The sequence below is a fragment of the Homalodisca vitripennis genome, chromosome 1 (genome assembly GCF_021130785.1).
Source record: "Homalodisca vitripennis isolate AUS2020 chromosome 1, UT_GWSS_2.1, whole genome shotgun sequence".
Lineage (NCBI taxonomy): Eukaryota > Metazoa > Arthropoda > Insecta > Hemiptera > Cicadellidae > Homalodisca > Homalodisca vitripennis.
Window position 1 is genome coordinate 76019992 of NC_060207.1, and position 20298 is coordinate 76040289.

General features: G+C 32.1%; 1 protein-coding gene across 2 annotated transcripts in view; it reads left to right on the forward strand.

Annotated features, from left to right (window-relative positions):
* Positions 1 to 14847, forward strand: part of LOC124364941 (ecdysone-induced protein 78C-like) — an 86337-nt gene extending 71490 nt beyond the window's left edge. For both annotated transcript variants that reach the window (XM_046820787.1, XM_046820779.1), the window contains 6 exons: positions 267 to 511; positions 1386 to 1530; positions 3272 to 3429; positions 10862 to 11041; positions 13737 to 13936; positions 14650 to 14847. In XM_046820787.1, the coding sequence (XP_046676743.1) occupies positions 267 to 511; positions 1386 to 1530; positions 3272 to 3429; positions 10862 to 11041; positions 13737 to 13931 (923 nt within the window). In that variant the 3' untranslated portion in view covers positions 13932 to 13936; positions 14650 to 14847. The remainder of the gene's footprint in view (positions 1 to 266; positions 512 to 1385; positions 1531 to 3271; positions 3430 to 10861; positions 11042 to 13736; positions 13937 to 14649) is intronic.
* The last annotated feature ends 5451 nt before the right edge of the window (positions 14848 to 20298 follow it).

Sequence of the window (20298 nt, forward strand, 5' to 3'; positions counted from 1 at the left end):
CTCAACCTCTTATTCCCAGGGCTGGGTATGATATTGTGGAGAAAGCAAAATCTAATTTCTAGTATGTAGGTATTTTTTTTTTATTTATTTTTGCACAACAACTAAAACTTATCAGTATTTATCCTATAATGACTCTTGAAATTCTTATATAAATCTGTAACAGAAATCTGGATGCGGAATATTGTCATGTAAGCTATTTTTGTAATTGTATTTTACATAATATGTACATGTGTTTATGAACTCAACGAATTTCTTATGTGTTTTAGCCGTGCGGTACGGAAGGGTGCCGAAGCGGTCTAGACCTTCAGAGGGCGAGAAGGACGATGCGAGAGTATCGACATCTGACCCCAGTGAGCCTCCACCTCCTGCAACGATGCCTGAGACCAGTGACCCTAAGATTCTGGCACTGTACGAGGTCATCCTGACCGTGGGCCAAGCATACCAAGACCACTGTGAGTACGCGGAGGAGAGCACGCGTGGACTTCTGCGCAAACCCATCTCATCCTTGCCGGTGAGTACACAATTATTTGGAAAGTAGCTGAGGATGAACCTGAATAACTGGTTAATGATTAATGGGAGTAAATTTAGAAGGATTGGTTTGTCTTTGTATGTAAATTCTAGTCAATAAGGAGAGACTACTGTAAAAATATACACTGTTTAGGTTAAGAGCCGGCTGTAGGGAAATTATCTTCAATATTATCCCATAAGAACAATGTTAAACTTAAAACTCCTTTATGCCTTTAATTTTGTTCAGAAGATGTTTCATTTTAAAGATAAATGGCACCCAAAATCATATTCTTTAGTTTCAATATATACCAGGTTCAAGTTAAATGTTGATTGAGGTGGAAGCCATTCAGCTAATATCTTGTTTTTCTCAGCATAATCTGCTGTAGATCAGGTGTTAATCTGGAACATATTAATCTACAGCTCCTTATTGTCCTTGGCTAATGACTAGCCAAAAATGCGAGCCAATGTCTGGACATTTCCATCAAATACTTACATGTAAGAAATTAACATTATCTATTCTGATGACTTTTTAGCATAATGAACCAAAATAATAATTATTGAACGAAGATTGTGAGTTCAAAGTTTGCCACATATCAGGTCATCATTGGTCCATTTTACTGCAGCGAGTTGTTAAAAATGTTTGATGTATAAAAATTAAAATGCCTCTAGTATATAAAGAATTCTCTAAGAAAAGAAAGTGGAGATGTAAAATTTGTTGAGGAGAGGGAAGAGTAGGTAGCAGAACAATCAGTCCAACTTGGATTTAACAAGTAAATTCACTTCTGGTGTTGTCAGTGTGAGTTGTGTTACTGTGTGGACTGTGTTGATATTTAAATTATGAGTATTTTAAAACATTTTATACATTTTTTGTAATGTAGCCATCAGCAGTTCCTTCAAGTCCGGAAGTTGCGTCATCGACGGCTGACAGTCTGGAGCCTCAAAAGATATGGCTGTGGCAGCAATGGGCCACTCATATCAACCCGAGCATCACAAGGCTAGTCGAGTTCGCCAAAAAAGTTCCAGGTAACATTTTTATAGTAGAATTTTAAAATTTTCAAACTATTCAGATGGAATTATAGTATTGTGTAGTTTATTAATCTTATCTATTTATGTTCTCTTCATACAGAGTATAGATTGGAGGGAAGTACTAATTTTGTGTTAAAAGCAATTGCATTTGGAAGTTTTGTTAAGAGTCAGCTGTAAAAATGAAATGAAAAATGTCTTTATTAGAGGTGAAGTTAGGACTATAAAGTCCTCTCTACCACTTAACCTCATAAACAAATTAAACTAACACACACACACACACACACGCACGCGCACACACGCACACACACACATACGTATATATTCTATACATATATTATAGCAGAGATATCAAGCTGCAACATTTAGTTTTGATATATAGCTTATGTAAATGATCTGCTTTGCTTCATTTGAGCTGTCTTTTGACCTTTCCGACCACTAATAAAAAACCAAATTTCAGGTATCCATCTCCAAAGTTGAATGATATAGCCTATCTGTATAGTTGTATTTAAGTTGTGCATTTGTAAACTTGTAGCAAAGCTTTATAGCACGGCATATAACAATCTAGTATAAATGAAGCTTAGGAATTTACAGTCAACAGACCTTGAACCGCTTAGTTTGTAATATTCCCAATTGTCACACATTTCCTTATTAATATTTTACTTACATTTCTTTCATAAGTAAAGAGAGCCTTATACAGTTTAGTTTATCACTATTAATGAATTACCTTAAGTTTACCTTCTGACGATCTTACCAATTTCCAAAAATGAATTTTTTTCAAAATATAAAAATTTGTTCTGTATTAAAAACGTACTATCCAGTAAGTGAAATCTCTGATGTTCCATAGTTCTTTAAGGTTTTGTACTCGTACAGCTTTGTGTTCCCACTATCTCATTCTTATGCATATCAGTTTCTGATAGCTATTTGTAAATTTATTTTAACAAAATATACCCAACAATTCAAAAAATTTTATGTTTTATCAGAACTGTGTATTTTTTAATGTAGTACGTTTTAATTTCAATTTTAATCTTTTATATAAATGAATCTACTAACAATTCTCTCAATATATACAAAGTATTTACTGAAAAATAATAATGGATTGTTCATATTTTCTATTGTTCTATGCCAGTACCTAATGAGTTATAGAACTCAGTATTGGCTCTTATAAAAATAGCAATAATGTTATGGTGCTCTGTGCTGTTACACCATATGTATTGACATGACTATTACTGAAAATCTATTTTTAATCATAAAAATCATCCATGAAGTTAGAAAGATATTTTAAGGAAATTCTATCATATAACTGTATAAATTATAGCATGTTGATATGTAATCATAAGATTCTCATTATATAACTAGTGTCAGTTATCCTTTAGATCTTTATGGTATACCCCTGTCTTGTTTTGTTATTTTACTTTAGTTCATTTTTACTTTCGTTCTGATTACACACACACACACACACACACACACACACACACACACACACACACACACACATCTGTTGCATTTATTATAACATTTTAATATCTTGATTACACTTGTTTCAGTATTAGCACCACCTTACTGTAGATAGTAACAAGACTACACAAGGCCCTGACTCATTCTACAAAATGTTCATGTCATATTTACCTAGAAATTAACAAATAATTTCTTTAAGGTATAAATACCTAAACTCTAGTAAAATTAATAGTTATAAACTTATAGTTTGTGAACTAGATATTTTAAGAAAGTCCTGTTCCAGGTTTCCTTGATCTGAAACAAGATGACCAGTTAATTCTAATCAAACATGGTTTTTTCGAGCTGTGGTTCGCTGGAGCAGCCAGACTAGTCTCTGATTCCTCTTTTACCTTCGCTGACGGAACGTATGTCACTCGCCAACAGATGGAGGTTATGTTCGATGTAAGTAACTTACTTACATTCACCTCACTTTGTTGAAGAGTACCAAATATGTATACAACAGGAATGATAATAATGTTTCTAAATGTTAACCTAGGCAGTTGATTTGAAAATTGTGTTAGCTGCTTAGTACAGTTTTAAGGACCATTCTAAGAATTTGCTATTAGCTCTGATTCATGGAAGTTAGATATATTCATCAATCTTGTACTTCATCTATAAAGCCATTTTTTCATTTAGAAAACTGATAGAGAGACAAAATGTTATTACAAAAACTTTTAAGATTTTTCAATCCAAATTGTATAACGTCTTAATAATTGTATATCTAATAATAAAGTCTTAGTAATAGTTTGATTACTAAATGTTCACTTTGCTCAGAACTTTATATTGTAATCCTATAATATTGTATTTTTTTAAGAAAGATCAATTATAATGGTCTTACAAGTTATTTAAATTAAAGTGGGTAATGTCTATATACTTGTATGTGGCTAAATTTAAAGATTTATTTCAATTGAGAAGATATAGTGTAAAGACTCCAAAAAAGCAAAATTTCCTTTTCTGTAGACATTGCTTTTCTGTTTCCTCTATTCTATAAGGTTTGTCTTTGAACTAAACTGATCTGATGAATGTCTCAGTGGGAGCTGTTTTTCTAACAACATTTTTACCCTTATTTAATATAGTTACTGTTCTTGAGGTAACACTCACTGCGGTATTAATGTTTTCTTAGAGTTGAAGTTGTATTATAACAGATTGTATTATTATAATAACTGGATTTAAATATTGAGAAGTTTGAATATGTACCAGAATATGTATGAAGAAGTCACAAACAAAAACTTGTGAATATGGAGTCATTCATGCAGCCAGTTTGTTAAAGAAAAAAAAATGAACACTATACTGAAACCTTATATGCTAAAGTACCCAATGATGTTCAAAGTGGGAAATACAATTCTATTCTATAACAAAGGGATTGGTTTAAGCTTTATCGTACCATTGAGTACTAATTCATACCATTCACAATATAAATACATGAGAAATACAAATGTAACCAATAGCCAAGTATGACAAAGTGGAGTGGTCTTAGCTCCAGCATACCATTAAGTATTAATTGTTAACATTCACTATATAAATTCATAGGAAATACAAATGCATTCTATCACAAATTACTGTCTAATGGGTTTTTACAAATTGAATTAAAAATATTAATTAAAAAAAGTTTAAGTGAATAATTTAAAATCTCTAAAAGCATTTTTAAGTGAAAATGGTAAGGTAAGATTCTGTGGGAATGCCTTTGACAATAATGAACAATGAGCAATTCAGTCTTATTTACAGCCTTTGTATCGTTGTTAATTAAATTGGTTTTTACAAACATTTCAACTGTGTTCAATTCAATTCAACAATTCAAATAAAATAAAGTAAACCACTTTATTTCAAAAATATATTTTTCTATGACCTTAATGAATGCAAAAAGAACGATTTTGTAAGATACCATTTTCTTTTAAAAATCTACTAACATTAACTAAAAAGGTAATTTTCAAAAAGTATGTATATTTTTCTAAGATAACAAGTTAAAGAAATGAAACAATATTTTGATTTTTATTTTGAAATCTTAATAACTTTCTAGAGTATCTAAATTTTTTAATGAGTTTTTTTCCCAAAACGGTATTTTGTCAAAATTGCTCTGTTTGCACCTAACTTTTTCATTCATTACTATACAATCATTTAAGTTACTAAAAAATAGTAATATGAGATGTGTCATACATTCATATATTGCACCAAATTCTGAAGCTTCTTCTATATTAACAACCTAAACTGCTGGCATATTCAAATTGTCACATGTTTACTACAAATAATAATTTTAAAAACTGTTAACAAATAAGTATTTAGATTTTAAATAAGATATTTATATTGATTTTGACTAATTACTAATATTAATAAAAGTCTATTACCAATAGATAATGAATGAACCTGAATTTACCAACATAACGGCTTTGTTAACTTATTCTAAAATTAAAGCAAGGAACCTTTTTGAAAATGTCACTTTTATAGTGAAACTATGATTGAACTAGCGTGTGTAGCAAATAAGCAGTGGCATAGCTGGACAGAGTGGTGCCCCTTGTAGCGAAATACGCTCTTCTTGTCTTCTCCAGTACTCCCCCCCCCCCTATAACACTTTCAACCTACCCGCAGGGCCTAGTATCAAGGGCTGCACCATTTTGCCTGCCGGCGTGACCCCCTGGTCACGTGACCGCATACGTCACGAACCTGACGTCTGCCGCGTCTACCCGCTTGCCACTATGGGAGCGTTATGGTTTACACGCTATTACACATCAGTAGAATAATATAATTAAGGACATCCTTATATATTCTTAAACTGTGTGATTTGCTGAAACTAGCAGTATAAATATATTTCCGTTTATATCGATTTGAAAATTGTACAACCACAAAAAGGCGTGTTTGAACTCAGAAATGCAATATATTGAAAGTTTATAAGCCTTATTTTTTTTGGTTAAAAACAAACTTTTAGCGGCAAAGTTATAGTAAATTAGTTTATCTATAAGTTTCATTGGAAGAATTGAAATAAAATATTATTAATATTCCCTTAGGCTTTTCTATACAAATGAATAATAGAATAATTTTAGAAAGAAATAATATCCGTCGAATCTACTTTTTTTCAATTTGCACACATCTTATTGGTTAATAACTATTTAAATATTTTTATGGATATGTTTGAAAATATTTTGTGACTTAACTTAGGCAATGTAAATGTCTAGTAGAGCCAATGACGAAAAGATTGCAAGTCCAAATAAAATTAGTTCGTTCACTTTACAGCATTATTTGTTTATTGTTTTGTTTAAGACGTCAATACCTAAACTACAATTATGCATGTTAATAGATTGATACCACTTAATAGTTACAGCACTCATTTATCTAGTTCAACACTGTTCTTCAGTCTTTTTTTTATTGAATCCACTTCTTAGCTTTTTTAAGCTGTTTCCTCTTGCATTCTAAGTTACTATTAACGTTCCTTAATCTAATAAAAGTTCTCACTCTGGCATATACGTGTATGGCTTGCTTGCAAACATTAGTTTTGTCCTCAGGATCTTGACAGTTTTTGCATGCCTTCTTAAGGTTTTAGAATGCATTTTCCTTTTTTTCGCAACGGATTTATACAATATATCGTGCTCTCTTCTCAGATTAGTTATTTTTTGTTCTAAAACATCAATGGAAGATTTCAGATTGTTGTTTTCTTCTAACAGATTCTCGCATTTTTCGCAAACAGAACTCGGTTGTACGAGGTTACTTTCGTCTAATCGGTCTGTATTTAGCGGCTCAATTCGAGGTTTTTTTTGGACTTAAACTGTCTAATCGTTTAATTGCGTTTTTACGAACACGTCGTTTTTCTATCCGTTCATTGCGTACATCGTCATCGTCATTACTGATAGTGGGAAGTTTTATTGACGGAACAACAAAGGGCTTTAATAACAATTTCTGAGGCAGCCCTAATAAGCGATTTTTCAAGTCATCAATGTAGTCAGATGGTGCAAAATGATCACTACACACATAGGCATACTTACAATTTACCGCGTCTCCTCTTTTACACTTTGATAACCAATTTTTACAAGTCTCACTGTCTTTTGGAAACTTATAGTACACTACTCGCTGTTCACTTCCTTTAGTCTTTTTAGAGTTATTTGGACAAGTAGCCACAGCACAACAACTCATTTTGACACTGCATAAATAGACTAAATCCACATCAAATCACTGAGGATCAACCTCAATTAAATCACTTCGGCATGTGCAGCAGCGTGTAAACGACAGTGCGCCAATGTAACACATGTTCAACGCCAACACGGCCAGTCCCTGCAAGTTGCAACGCGGTGCAGGCGCGATGGCGGTATCTGGCCTGATCAGGCCAGCGACGTCACGGCACCCCCCTCTCACCACTCCGCCTGCCGTGGCGGCACCGCGCTGAGATCAAAGAAATGGCTCAGCCCTTGTTACTAGGCCCTGCCTACCCGTATCTTTCCATATACACTATAGCCTACTTCTTCGTTGGGGTATATTTGTTCTCATGATATTTAAATACCAAAATAATTGATTTTATCAATGTCTACGGTACAACTGACTATTTTTTATTTATCTTAATATCTAGACTCACATCTCATTCGTTATTTGTAAGTTGAGGTCGGGTCGGTGTGGATTTTTCATTTTCAGTCTCGATGGTAAGTAAGTTGGAACTTATTTCACTACATCAACTAACAAAACCGTAAGTTTCTTTTTTTACAGTTTCATTGGTTTTACTTATGAATACATTAAATTTTAAAATGCAAATAGATTTTCTTTTTTTTCTTTTTCTCTTTCTTCCTGCTCTTTTTTTTGCTTTCTGTACTCTGCACCACTAAGTTTTTCAGGCATTGCTTTTTTATTTAAATTTTTTAGAAAATCAGATTGCAATTGTATATTGTCTGTTAAGAAATAGCATAGTTAAAACTTATCTTTAAAAGCCGCCACAATCGCATTAATTAAATTACCACTTTCGAGAAGTGCAGTATAATGAGCAACCAATAAGTTTTGAGAATGAACTAAGAAGGGAACAATGAATAGATAAGGATGGGGAGGGGGAGAGAAGTATTCAAGTCACAACATGAAACAAATCAACCCACACACAGCGGTCTGAGAATACACTTGATTGGCTCTGGCACGTGGGGCGTGGTGGTGGTTCGGTAAACAACTTGCGTGTTTTAGTTTTGAAGGCTACCTTATTGCTGTAATAAGTAAGGTTTCGGATTTTCTCATCAGTTTAGTTATATGAAGCAGTGTTATATATCATTACAATGAAAATAGCAATATTTGTTGTATAAAAGAGTAGCATGGTAAAATAGGACTGCATTTTTACTAATTTTATTAACATTCCCTTATTTTTCATCTCCCTGGGTTGTGCTCCTTGACATGCAGTGCTCGACCATGCAGAAGGTGTGGGGGTGTACTTTACACCACTGCAAATAAGACTGTATATGTTTAAACTCCTAATAATAGTGCATTAACTACAAAATAATTGGAACTATGCTTATTTTAAATGTGTATTTTTCTTTTATGTCCATCTCATACATTATATTATTGTTTCTGATAACCAAAAAAATGGAATGAATGATAATAAGTAAAGGATACGAAGAGATTAAAGAAATATATTTCAAAACTTTAATAGTTTGTTTTAAACCTTTGTTTTAATATCCAAATTACTTTGTTAAATAAATTTAAATTATACGAGGTACGACAATAAAGTAATGAGACTGATTTTCTTAACGGGTTGTGGCAACTCTGCAGGCTTGCATAGGCACAATATCTTCAACCTTGATCTATAAGCTGCTTCTAGTCCAAGCAGCACATCGATGCAACTGCTCAGTTGTGAGTTGTGCTGTAATAAGTTAGCGTGTGTTTGTGTCTTTCATCACGGAAATAGAACCACATAATATTGCGCAACGGTATGCCATTTCTTTTTGCGTTAAATTGGGTGAAATGCTACAACAACTTATGGTAAGCTTCAGAAGGCTTTTACAGAGGAGGTTATGTCTAGAGCTCAAGTTTTTCGTTGGTATAAAATGTTTATTTATTTATTTCAACAGTACAACACCAATTTTACAAATATTACAAGTAGATCCGAATGAAACCAACAATAGATAATAAGTATACAAACAAAACAATATCAAGGTATTTTAACATATAGGAATTAATTGTAAAACAGAGACTACGTAGCTCATGCACCACACATCACTTCCAGTCTCTCAGGAAACCAATAGCATCCATCCTGAAAGAAGAATTCCTGAAGAAATTGACGGAGGAAGAAGCCGCTTCACCAGTCTTCAAGAGTCTGGATATGCTGTGGTTTTGAGTATAATTAGTTGGCTAGAAACGCCTACTGAAAACTGACTTTGAGCGAGTCCCTCTCGGCACAGTGAAAGTCACAGCTCCCAGCAGGGTCAGGACAGTCTATATCACCGTTGACCAGCCCTCGCAGAAAGTTGAGGTCTTGATAAGCCCACCGCGAATAGAGTGGTTGGATGTCGAACAGTTCTTCCACGGTGTGGATTGGGGTCTCCATGTACTGATACCCAAGCCTTATTCCCAGAGCTCTGATGAAGCGGACTTGCACTCTGTTGAGCATTTCAATATGAAAGGTGACCAAACAAGACAACAGTACTCCAGCAAAGGACGAACTATGGTTTTATAAAGAATAACAAGGGTATGGGGAGATTTGAGTTCTTTAGTAGAGCGGAGGACAAAACCAAGAAGGGAAGAAGCTTTTGAGGAAATGTGTTGGAGATGAGGAAAAGGAGATAAGGAAGGAGCAGTGATGACACCCAGATCCCTCACCTCATCAATCATCTTAAGCTTGTTCCCATTGATTGCGCAGCCATAAGAGAAAACCACTTCACTGCGGCTGAAGTGCATCACAACACACTTTTTTGGAACGCTGGAGTTCATCTTGATCAAATAAAGAAGTGACTCTGTTAAACAGCTTGATATCGTCCACAAAGAGAAGGAAACGAGAGGCTGCCACACTGGTGATGTCGTTTATGAAGATGTTGAATAGTAATGGTCCTAGGTGAGAGCCCTGGGGAAAACCAGACAGTACAGGAAAAGGGCACGAGTTACCTCAATCGCACCTCTTTGATTCCAATATTGTTCATAAAGAGTGGGTGCCCCCTGTACAAATAGTTAACCGGTATTACTACAAAGAAATTTTAGAAAGACTTTGTAAAAGAGTTCTTCCATACCCGTGCCAACATTGCTGATAATTGGATTCTTCATCACGATAATGCCCCCTCCCATACTGCTCTGGCAGTACAGCAATTTTTAACCTCAAAACAAATTTGAGTACTACCACAGCCACCTTATTCACTAAATATCACTCCTTTCAAATTTTTTCTATTTCCAAGAGTCAAAACGGCGGTCAAGGGACTCCATTTTCAAACAACACAAGATGACCAAAAAGCTGTGACAAGGATCTTTGAGAATATTACAGAAGATGAGTTCTAGAAATGTTACCATCAATGCACTGTAAAAAGTGAGTGCTGTCAAGAGGGAACTACTTTGAAGGAGACAGCACTAAACTTGACATAACGATAAGCAAATTTTTTTCACATCAGTCTCGTTACTTTATTGTTGCATCTCGTATTTTTGTCTAAAAAGAATCTAAACATATAATTTTACTAAAAGTTTTTCTGGTAGCGTATGTACTGGACTACCAGCTCTTTCTACCTGAGAAAGAGATCCATATTTCAAAACGTAATGTTCCTGACTTTTCATATCACTAAATGATGGCAAATATATTCCTGTTACTGGGTTAGTTAAACATTGCTTATTTTATCCTTAGCTTTGAGATAAGTTGGTTGATGATTTTTTCCTTACAAATATTTAATAATTATGTTTTATTCAGAACGATTTTGCGACCTCCATGTTTCATTTTGCGAACTCGTATAACACCATGTCGCTGAACGACGCAGAGGTTGGTCTGTTCTCAGCCATCATACTGCTCGCACCCCATCGCACCAATGTGATGGACCCTAAAGCTGTGGAACACACTGTGGACCCGATGGTGGAAGCTTTGAAATTACAGGTAAAAGTAAATTAACTTGATTATGATCAACTTTATAGAGATAGTGGGAGAGAAACAAATAAATATTCTACAAATTTAAAGCAATATATTTTATCTATTTAGAATATTATTTTATATATATATAAATTTAAAAAATGTAAAGAATGTCTAATTAAGTGGACAATCTTATATTTTTCATTAACTCATGTAGACATTTACAAGACCAGTTGTTTTGGGTGCAGGGTATTCCCAAATGGATTCTTATAAAAAAGAAGGGTAATAAACAGACTATATACCTATATTATGACATTTTTATATTTGAGATTTGTAACACAAATTATGGCTGAGGAAGACAAGAAATAGGACACTTAGTTTAAAGAAGTGATAAAATAAAAATAACATATCGATTTGAACCATAGTTTACCATAGTTATTATTATTAAAAAACATAATTTTAAATTAATAAGGTACAATTTTGTAACAATACTTATGCTGAATTGTTGGTTATAACCTTTGAACCTTAAAAACAGCAAAAGAATGTATAACTAATTGTATTAATGTGAGTTAATAATTACTATTTTAGGCATTTATTTGTTTCATCCTTTTTCTTTGTCATTAAAATGCAGTAATATAAAAATCAAACAAGTGTAATTCCTAAGACAAACTCAAATGTCATGCTGTACTGTCCACCTTGAACCACAAACATATCCATGTTAGAGGAAAAAGTATCACTATAAATTAGATTGAGGTGTTGTTGCTGGTTGAAGTTCTCCTAGATTATCTAGGTGAAGTTCTAAATGAAGTGTTGATTCAACAACCTAACAAGAATGTATTGAAAAATATTTGAAATGGCACGGTACTACCTGGCATATTGTGCTACAAAGTGTTGTTTAACCCAGTGGTTCTCAAACTGTTTACTTCGAGCCCTCTTGCATAATCCAGCTGGTAGCCGGGCCCTCCTACATGTAAGCGCACTATATAAGTGAGTTGCTTCTGAAATTTTACAGTCAACTTTTATTTGCTTAATTTTGCACATTCTATGCATACTACATTAAAGCCTAATGGGGCAATAGGTTTAATCCTAATCAAACAACAAATTTTATACAAACAATTATAGTTTATTTATTTCAGCTAAAAATTGTTATTTATAACTCAAAGTAATAATAATAAAACGAGCTTAAATGTGAAGTTTGTGCTTGTTTTCTCTTTGTGCATAATTTGTTCGGTTCTGATAACACTACTCTGAGTTCCTTGGTCAAATCCAGTCTTGAGCAATATTTACTTTTCGTGGCAGCTGGAGCAGAAAACCCAGTTTCACAAGAATAAGTGGTGATGAATGGATTGAGTATTTTCAATGCCTTTTCACTCAAAATTGGGTGTTCCTTTTCTACACCAATCCAGAAGGATGTGAGAGAATATTCTTTAAACTTACTTTCAAGCTCAGAACGGGTTTTAATCCATGCCCAACCATCAAAGTCCTCATCAAAATATTTTTTTAATGAGATTTCTAAGTGTTTAAGAAAGCATTTATTTGGATTCGTTAGAATAGTTTTGTGATCAATTTCTTCTATCATAGTTTTAAAATTAGGAAATAGCTCAATATTGTCACTTTCCACACTGCCCTTATACAAACTTAGGTTCTTTACAAAGCTGTTCACCTTTTCAGTTAATTGCAGGAGGTTTGCAACTTCTTTCTCTAAAGACTTGTTTAGGACATTTATTTTCTCGAATATATCTGGCTTGTATGCTAATCCCAGAAAAAAATCTGAGTAAGTGAAAAACATTGAGTTTTGGTGGTTTTCGTTAAGTAAAGTACTTTACGAGTCATTGGGAAACCACAACAACCATGCGCTACCGTGAGTCATCTCCAGCGCTTTACTGAAAACATGTTGGTGTACACTCACAGTATTTTACTGCCGATAAACTAAGGAAAATAAAATATTTGGCACTATTACAATGATGACTAACAATTGTATATACACTTGTAATTTTAAAAATAAAAAAGTTTGCTTTATTATTTTGTAAGTAAATTAAATTTATTTTCAATTAAGCATTGGCCCTCCCTGAACCTTCATTGCGCCCCCCCCCCCTTTGGGGGCCGCACCCCACACTTTGAGAACCTCTGGTTTAACCCATTAAAAGTGCAGCGTCACTGATGTTGATTAATGTTTTGTAGAAGTAGTTTTCTTCACTTTGTTCTTTTTTATACAAGATCCTTTCATATTCCTCGTCATTTCAAAACAAAAATGCTTAGAGCATGGATTAATTGAATCATGTTGATTTTGTTAAACTACATGATGTATATGTACTTATATAATTTTATGAGCATGTACGTTTTCATTAAAACAACTTTTAGACAACAATATTTTAGTGACCCTTGTTACTCCTATTAATTTTTCTCAGAGTTTTATATTTGTTGGATCTTTTAATTTCACAACATTTTTAGTAGTGCTTTTACCATGCACTAAGTAAAATTCCATATAAGTACTGTTTTTACTTAAATCTGCAATAAGCTAAAAACCTTGAGGACTTAAGAAGTAATGCTGAAAACAATTTGACAAAGGGTGACGTGTTTGATGGTCAGTTAATTATTTTACTTTAAAATACTACTTATCATTGCTCTATTGTAAGCCCTAATGTGTGTTGCTATTTATCAACACTTACTTGACAGTTTCTCTGAAATATCATCACATTGAAAATGGATGATATTATTGCAGTTGGCAAGAAGTCACCCTGGTGATGCACAAATAGTGGCCAGCCTCCTGATGAAGGTGCCAGAGCTGCGGGCCCTGGGAGCTAAACATGTCTTACATCTGGAGTGGTTCCGCAGCAACTGGGAGAAGCTTCGACTGCCACCTCTTTTCGCTGAAATATTTGACATCCCCAAGTGTGAAGCAGATCTTCAGCAGTAGACATGGTAACAAGTATTTTGATTGTTTTTAAGTGCAGCTGTAACATTTTTGAAAGTGCACTGAGACAGTACTTGAAAGGAGGTGATCATGGGATTATTTTGGGAAACTTTACAATATTTCTCATGTGTTATGTTTAAATTTATGTACACAACTAAAACAACGGTAATTTACACGTGTTCTTGTATTTTCAATGTATTTGTAATGTACACTTTTGTACTTTCTTTAAAACACAGTTCATATTCAGAAAAATAAAAAAAGACTATCAGTTACCTATGGCTTCACACACTATTTCATAGGCTTTGTACATGTATGAGCACTTCTGGTTCGAGTGAATTATATTTCCAATGCCAATGTTGAGTTTGACCACGATCAACAAATTCATATTAATGGCCATTGTAATTTAGTCCAGTCTTGATATATTTATCCAATACTTAATTTTGCCTTATTTCCAGATCAATAATATATACTGTATATACATACCTCTGACAAACCTATTTCTGTCAAAAGAATACTAAGGTGGGTTTTATAACAGTCTTTAAATAGTAAAAGCTAGATAGTAACTTTCTCTTTGATATCTGCACTACAGTACTGACCAAACACTGAATACTTAATATTTGTTCAAATATACAGTTAAAAGTATTTTGCTACTAAAACTTACAGTGGTCACAGAAAAGGTTGAAATAAGATATGTTGTTACTATCAATCTTATTCTTTTTAGGTTCAACTCTGGGACTGGGTTCTCTCTCCTCTTCTTGCTCAATGACGAGCCACGTTCCAGTGATCTCAACGCAATACTAACACAGGACAACACATATCATTACCACACGTGGGCTACCTTCGGTTCCTGCCACGTCTTTTAATCCATCTCCTCTACTGTACATTCTACGCTGTAAATATCTCTGTTGATCAAATGTTATTATTTGTTGTTGTTATTATACAATTTATTAATTTTATTCTATTTATAATTAAGATAGGATGGGTGAGAGGGTAGACGTAACATGCTTCGACCAAACAATCATTCTACCATATCAAGGTATGGAAGGCAATCTGCTTCAGTGTTGTCGTTGAGCAACATTCCCTCACAAAATGTGTTCACTTTTTCGAGTTGGATCGCAATTTCTTGAGTATTATTAATGTTGATGTGCAAAAACGAACTTTGCACTGCTCACGAGTCCGGTTGTGATGTTATGTAAATGGCTCCAAGCCTGAAGATCTTAATGTTAGTAAGACTTAATAGTATGTAAGGGTATATTTGTTGCATGCTGTTCTATGTATGCTCTTAGACAAAATGCTTTTTAAGTTTAATGTGATATAAAAGGTGTTCCCGATGCAGAAAGCGTCTATGCTTATACTAGCCTATTGGATATTATTTTAGTGTTGTTAAAATCTTTAAATTTATTTAAATTTTAAAATATTCATATAGTACCTAAAGTAATATAGACCCTTAGGTTTTTATAAAATATAATGCAAATAATCTTAAAGCGCTGTAGTTGTATTGGGGTTATTAGTGAATAAAACAATTAAAAAAGGTACTTAACCAACTGTATGAAGGTATATATTGTAAAGCAAAGAGTACAAAGGTACACAACTGTGTTTCATTCGTTCGTCAATCACTTGCATGTCTTCAAGGACAAATATTTCTTATAAAGACTGTGAATTATTTAATTTATTGTGAATATATTTATGTAAATAAGATCTTTAAGCAGTTTGTACTAGCTTTAAATATAGATTTTGTTTATATATTTGATGTAATTTTGTATTTAGTTTTAATTTTTTTTCCACTTGTTTGGGAGAAGGGTTGAGAACTTCTGATTGGGGAGGACAAAATATTCCTTTGAACAGTTATAGATTATTATCAGTTATTCATTAACTTTAATTATGAATTTAATCAAAATACTGAATGCCTTATAAAACAACTGTAGCCAAGCTACCTACACACACTTTATAACCATGTACTCTTGATCTTGCAGACCTTAATTTAATATAAATAGGTAATAAAACTAAAGTACCTTGCAGTATTAATAAGGGGGCTAGTTTTAATTGAAAAGTTGTAATGACATTAATTTTAACTGTTATTAGTGTGATTACATCAACTTTATCTGTGTTGAACTAGTAATACGATGTTGTCTAGTTGATTTTATTTACCAAATAGCCAAAATATGATCAAAATATTTAAGTAATCAAGCTAGTGCCAAAGCAGCACGCAAAATGATAATTGCAATCCATTTATAAGAATTTGTCTTTACTCATGCACATCTTTAAAAAAATTTGTTTAATTTTCTTTCAGTTTCTGGAGGTTTTAAAATACATAAAATTTTACAGAATTCTATATACATAATCTCCAAATAACAACTGCTATAAAAATGTTATTGTCGATTTAAAAAAAATCCAACTTTTAATGGTCAATATATTGTCAACTTTGAGTAGTTTCTAAAAAAACTTTCTTTTTTATGATATTTTTAGCATACCATATTTCATTTTAATCAAGCATTACGAGTTTCTCAAATAAATTGTATATTTTAATGTTTGTGTTTACTGCTATATTTGAAATAATAATACAATTTTATTGTTATTATTTACTCACACTTTTTTATTTATGCTTTTAAAATAATTTACTGTTAAATGAATTATTTATATAGAATGTTTATTTGATGTAAGAGCTTGATCTGCCCAAGGAAGACTCTTGAAAAACAGTGTTATTATGAATAATCTTCTGATGAACATATGCAGCTCATTTATGTGTATTATGTGTACCTTTCTTATGCTAAATTTTAATATCAATATTCTGTTTGATGAAAAATTCCAAACCAGTACTCTACCACAACTGGAGTACAATTTTGGCTGAAGAATAATAGGTGGTTAAGATTCATTAGAAAATGTATAAAAAGAGCTAAAATATTAACATTTTAATGCGTTTGACTCTTTATATGAAACTGTTACATGTAGAACTCATGCATACTTGTTATAATAACCACTGCCATTTCTGACTCTCGAAGACCTGCACATGAACTGTGGAGTAAGTGCAGATAGATATTCAACATGCTCAAAGCTCGTGTTAAGTTTGGGCACTTATTCAAAATTCAAGCTATGCAATTACTGCCATACTTTTTCATTTCCACAGTTTATTTTTATTCCAATTTCATAATAATATTCTCTTCTAAATGGCATCTATATAAAATAATCAGGTTAATTGCATCAAACTTACAAATACAAATTGGAACCATTAAGTTTCAATAGGTTTTTGAATACACTTTTTATTAAGTACTTGGAACTGTATTAGAATTGGTTTTGTTAAAAATATGTAGATCAAATTTTAAAGTATGTTCAGTGCCTTTCTTTTAGAAGATCTTTCCAGAAAAAAAATTTATTTTTGGAATAAGGAAGCCAAAATGAGAACATTTTGTTACAAAATTTATGACATTTATTAAAGCTCTTAACCCTTCTACTATCAATCACTTAATAATGTGGTGTGTGCTTCAATTCAATTATAAAAAAATTATTCATTCAGTGTGTGCACAAATATATATGAAGAGTGTCAGGGTTTTATGATTAAGTACATACTAGATAAGAAACAAGAATAAGACACAAAATCAAGATATGTATATACATATACATACATCAGTCTAAGGCACTAGGAATAAGTACAGTAATTTAAATTTATCAACATTAACAGAAAACCTCTTGCTCTTCCTTTCAGTATGGTTGCGTAAGGTGCCCAGAATCAAAGTGTCCTTTGTCCACTTTTTCTAAATTGAGAGTTTTATTCAAAATGTTTTGTAGCATATATCTCTATTGAAAACAACATCTTTTAGTTCTGTAACATCCGTTTTATGTGTTAATATTTAATTTAAGAGGTGTCTTCAGTTCCAAAGTGTCTTTTACTACAAACTAGATCCAATATAGCATTGTATTTAATTTTTTTATTAAATACAAAATGGCAAAGGCTCTACGCCATTCCAATTCTAAAGTCTCTCTCGTCAAAACATTTTTGCTGTGATATATGCGAATCTAAAGTTTTATTATTCCTCACATTCTGTTGATATTTTGGTAAACCTGAACGTTTGGTTTTGTAGTAGTTCAACTGTTAAACATCTGTCTACGAATCGTTATAATAATTAAATGAATATTACTTGCGAGATTCGTTGCTATAAACATAACCTGTTTGCACGTACATAGTTTTGTGGATTCTATCTCAGAGTTAATTCATTCAGAAACAAAGTCTCTTGTCTGTAACAAAATGACCATCAATTTCTAAAACGTCTCTTATCCGTGTTCCAGTTACAAACTATCCTTTCTCAATTTTTTTTCTATTTAAAATATAGATTATTTATTACTATGAAGTCTTTTATATTTTAAAATACTTTTATCGTTAATATGTGTATAGTTAAATTTTTAAGTAAACTAAATAATAATTTTGTTTAAGAAAATAAACTTATGATTTCCCAACATTTTTGAAAAATATTTAAAGGACACTTTGGTTCTGAGCGCCTCACATGTACTTGTAGAAAACAATTATAATATTACAATAGCAATGTTGTTAATATAAAAACAATTATTTTACACTTAAAGTATATATCATTTCAATGTCAGTTTCTGCAAGGCTGTGTGCTGATACAATTCTACTGTTATACTTCAGTGTGCGTTGGTGGTTCTTAGTGTGTGAAACAGCTAGATAGGCCCACTGTATTAGATTAAAAACTTGTTTTGTTGCACTACATTGAGACCGATTCATTTTTACAAGTATTATTTATTACTATTTTTAGTACATATTATAGAATTCTCCAAAATCCTTTGTGTTAAAAAAACACAATATTAATTATATTATTTTTCTTGTTTAAATTTACAAAATCATGAACTATATTATACTGAGTTATATTTATACATCAAGTATTATTTCACAAAATTAATTCAATAAAGTAAGCACACTCCCCTACTCTAAATACTGGTATGTTTGGAAATGTCACCACTCACACTAAGTATTGTACTCACTATTTTGAAAGTTTACTATAAAAAATAAGCCCTACAGATATTTTTGCAATCAGTTTTTTTATTAAAAATGCTTTTGCTTCAAAAGGGCTCAACTTCAAGCATCAATTTTCTTGCCAGATATTTTACAACCAATTATTATTACTTCAGTCAAACATAGGGTTTAGAAACATAGCAATAATTCATTTAATTAATTGATATTACTGTGTAATAAAGAGCAATGTATTGCCAATTATAATTTCCTTTTCATTATCTTTCCATATACATCAAGGATGTTGACAATTTAGACGTCTCCAACCATAGTAATCCTAAAAGGCAGAAACTGTAAAATTCAAATTTTGAAAAGTAAAATATTGTTGCTCTTTATTACAATTTATATAATTCATGTGTAATGTTATAAATTAATATAAAATGAGCAATAGAAGTTAGATTTAGTAGGTATTTATGTCAAAATGAATAGAAATCAAGACAATCATTGAAATCAGGAAGATATTGAGGAGGGAAACTTATGCATCAATAATTGGGTTTAAACCACTATTATATTTACAGATTGTGAAGTAACTAAACAGTGTTCAAGCCAATGCCAAGTTTAAAATAATTACTTTGTAAAATTCTACTTCGTTGGTGAATTCACATTATATTACCCATAACTATATCATGTGTATTACATTTGATTTATACTCACTGAAGACCAGTCCAGGGATCAATTAATATTGTTCAATTCCTTTAGAACTTTCCTCATTAAAACATATTATCCTACTAGAAACTTTATATGGGGAAAACTTATCTTCAGTTTTAAGCATATTACATGCTACAACATGTATTTAACATTCCATGAGAATCTCAAATACATTTGTAATAATCTAGATCCAATTGGGTATATAAGCACTTTAAAGACCTTGTATTCTAATGAGAGAGTCAAAAGACAAAAATTAAACCCTATTTTTACTCAATTTGCTACACATTGGTGTTATTCTCTTACAAGTGGTTTTGTAATATATTTGTGGAAATACTTTGTCTAATTTTATGAATCCTGCAGAAACATGATTAAAAATTTTTCTACAACCATGATCTTTAAGAGTTGAATTTTGAATTTTTATCAGTTTATCTAACAAATCAACATACTTTAAAATTACCCAATAAATATTTGTTTGAAGAAATTAATTAGTTTGATGCATCTAGCCATAGAGTCATAAACCACCATTTTTATGCTGTGAGGCTGGCAACATCAATTTCTAATAAATCCTAAACCCCTTAACATTTTTAAAATTTAAATTTATGTTATTTCACTGACATTTTGCAGTTTTTTTACAAAGACAGGTTTGTAGAGTTTAGATATATACTTCTTACGTAAAAAAGTGATTTTTATGTTTATTTCTAA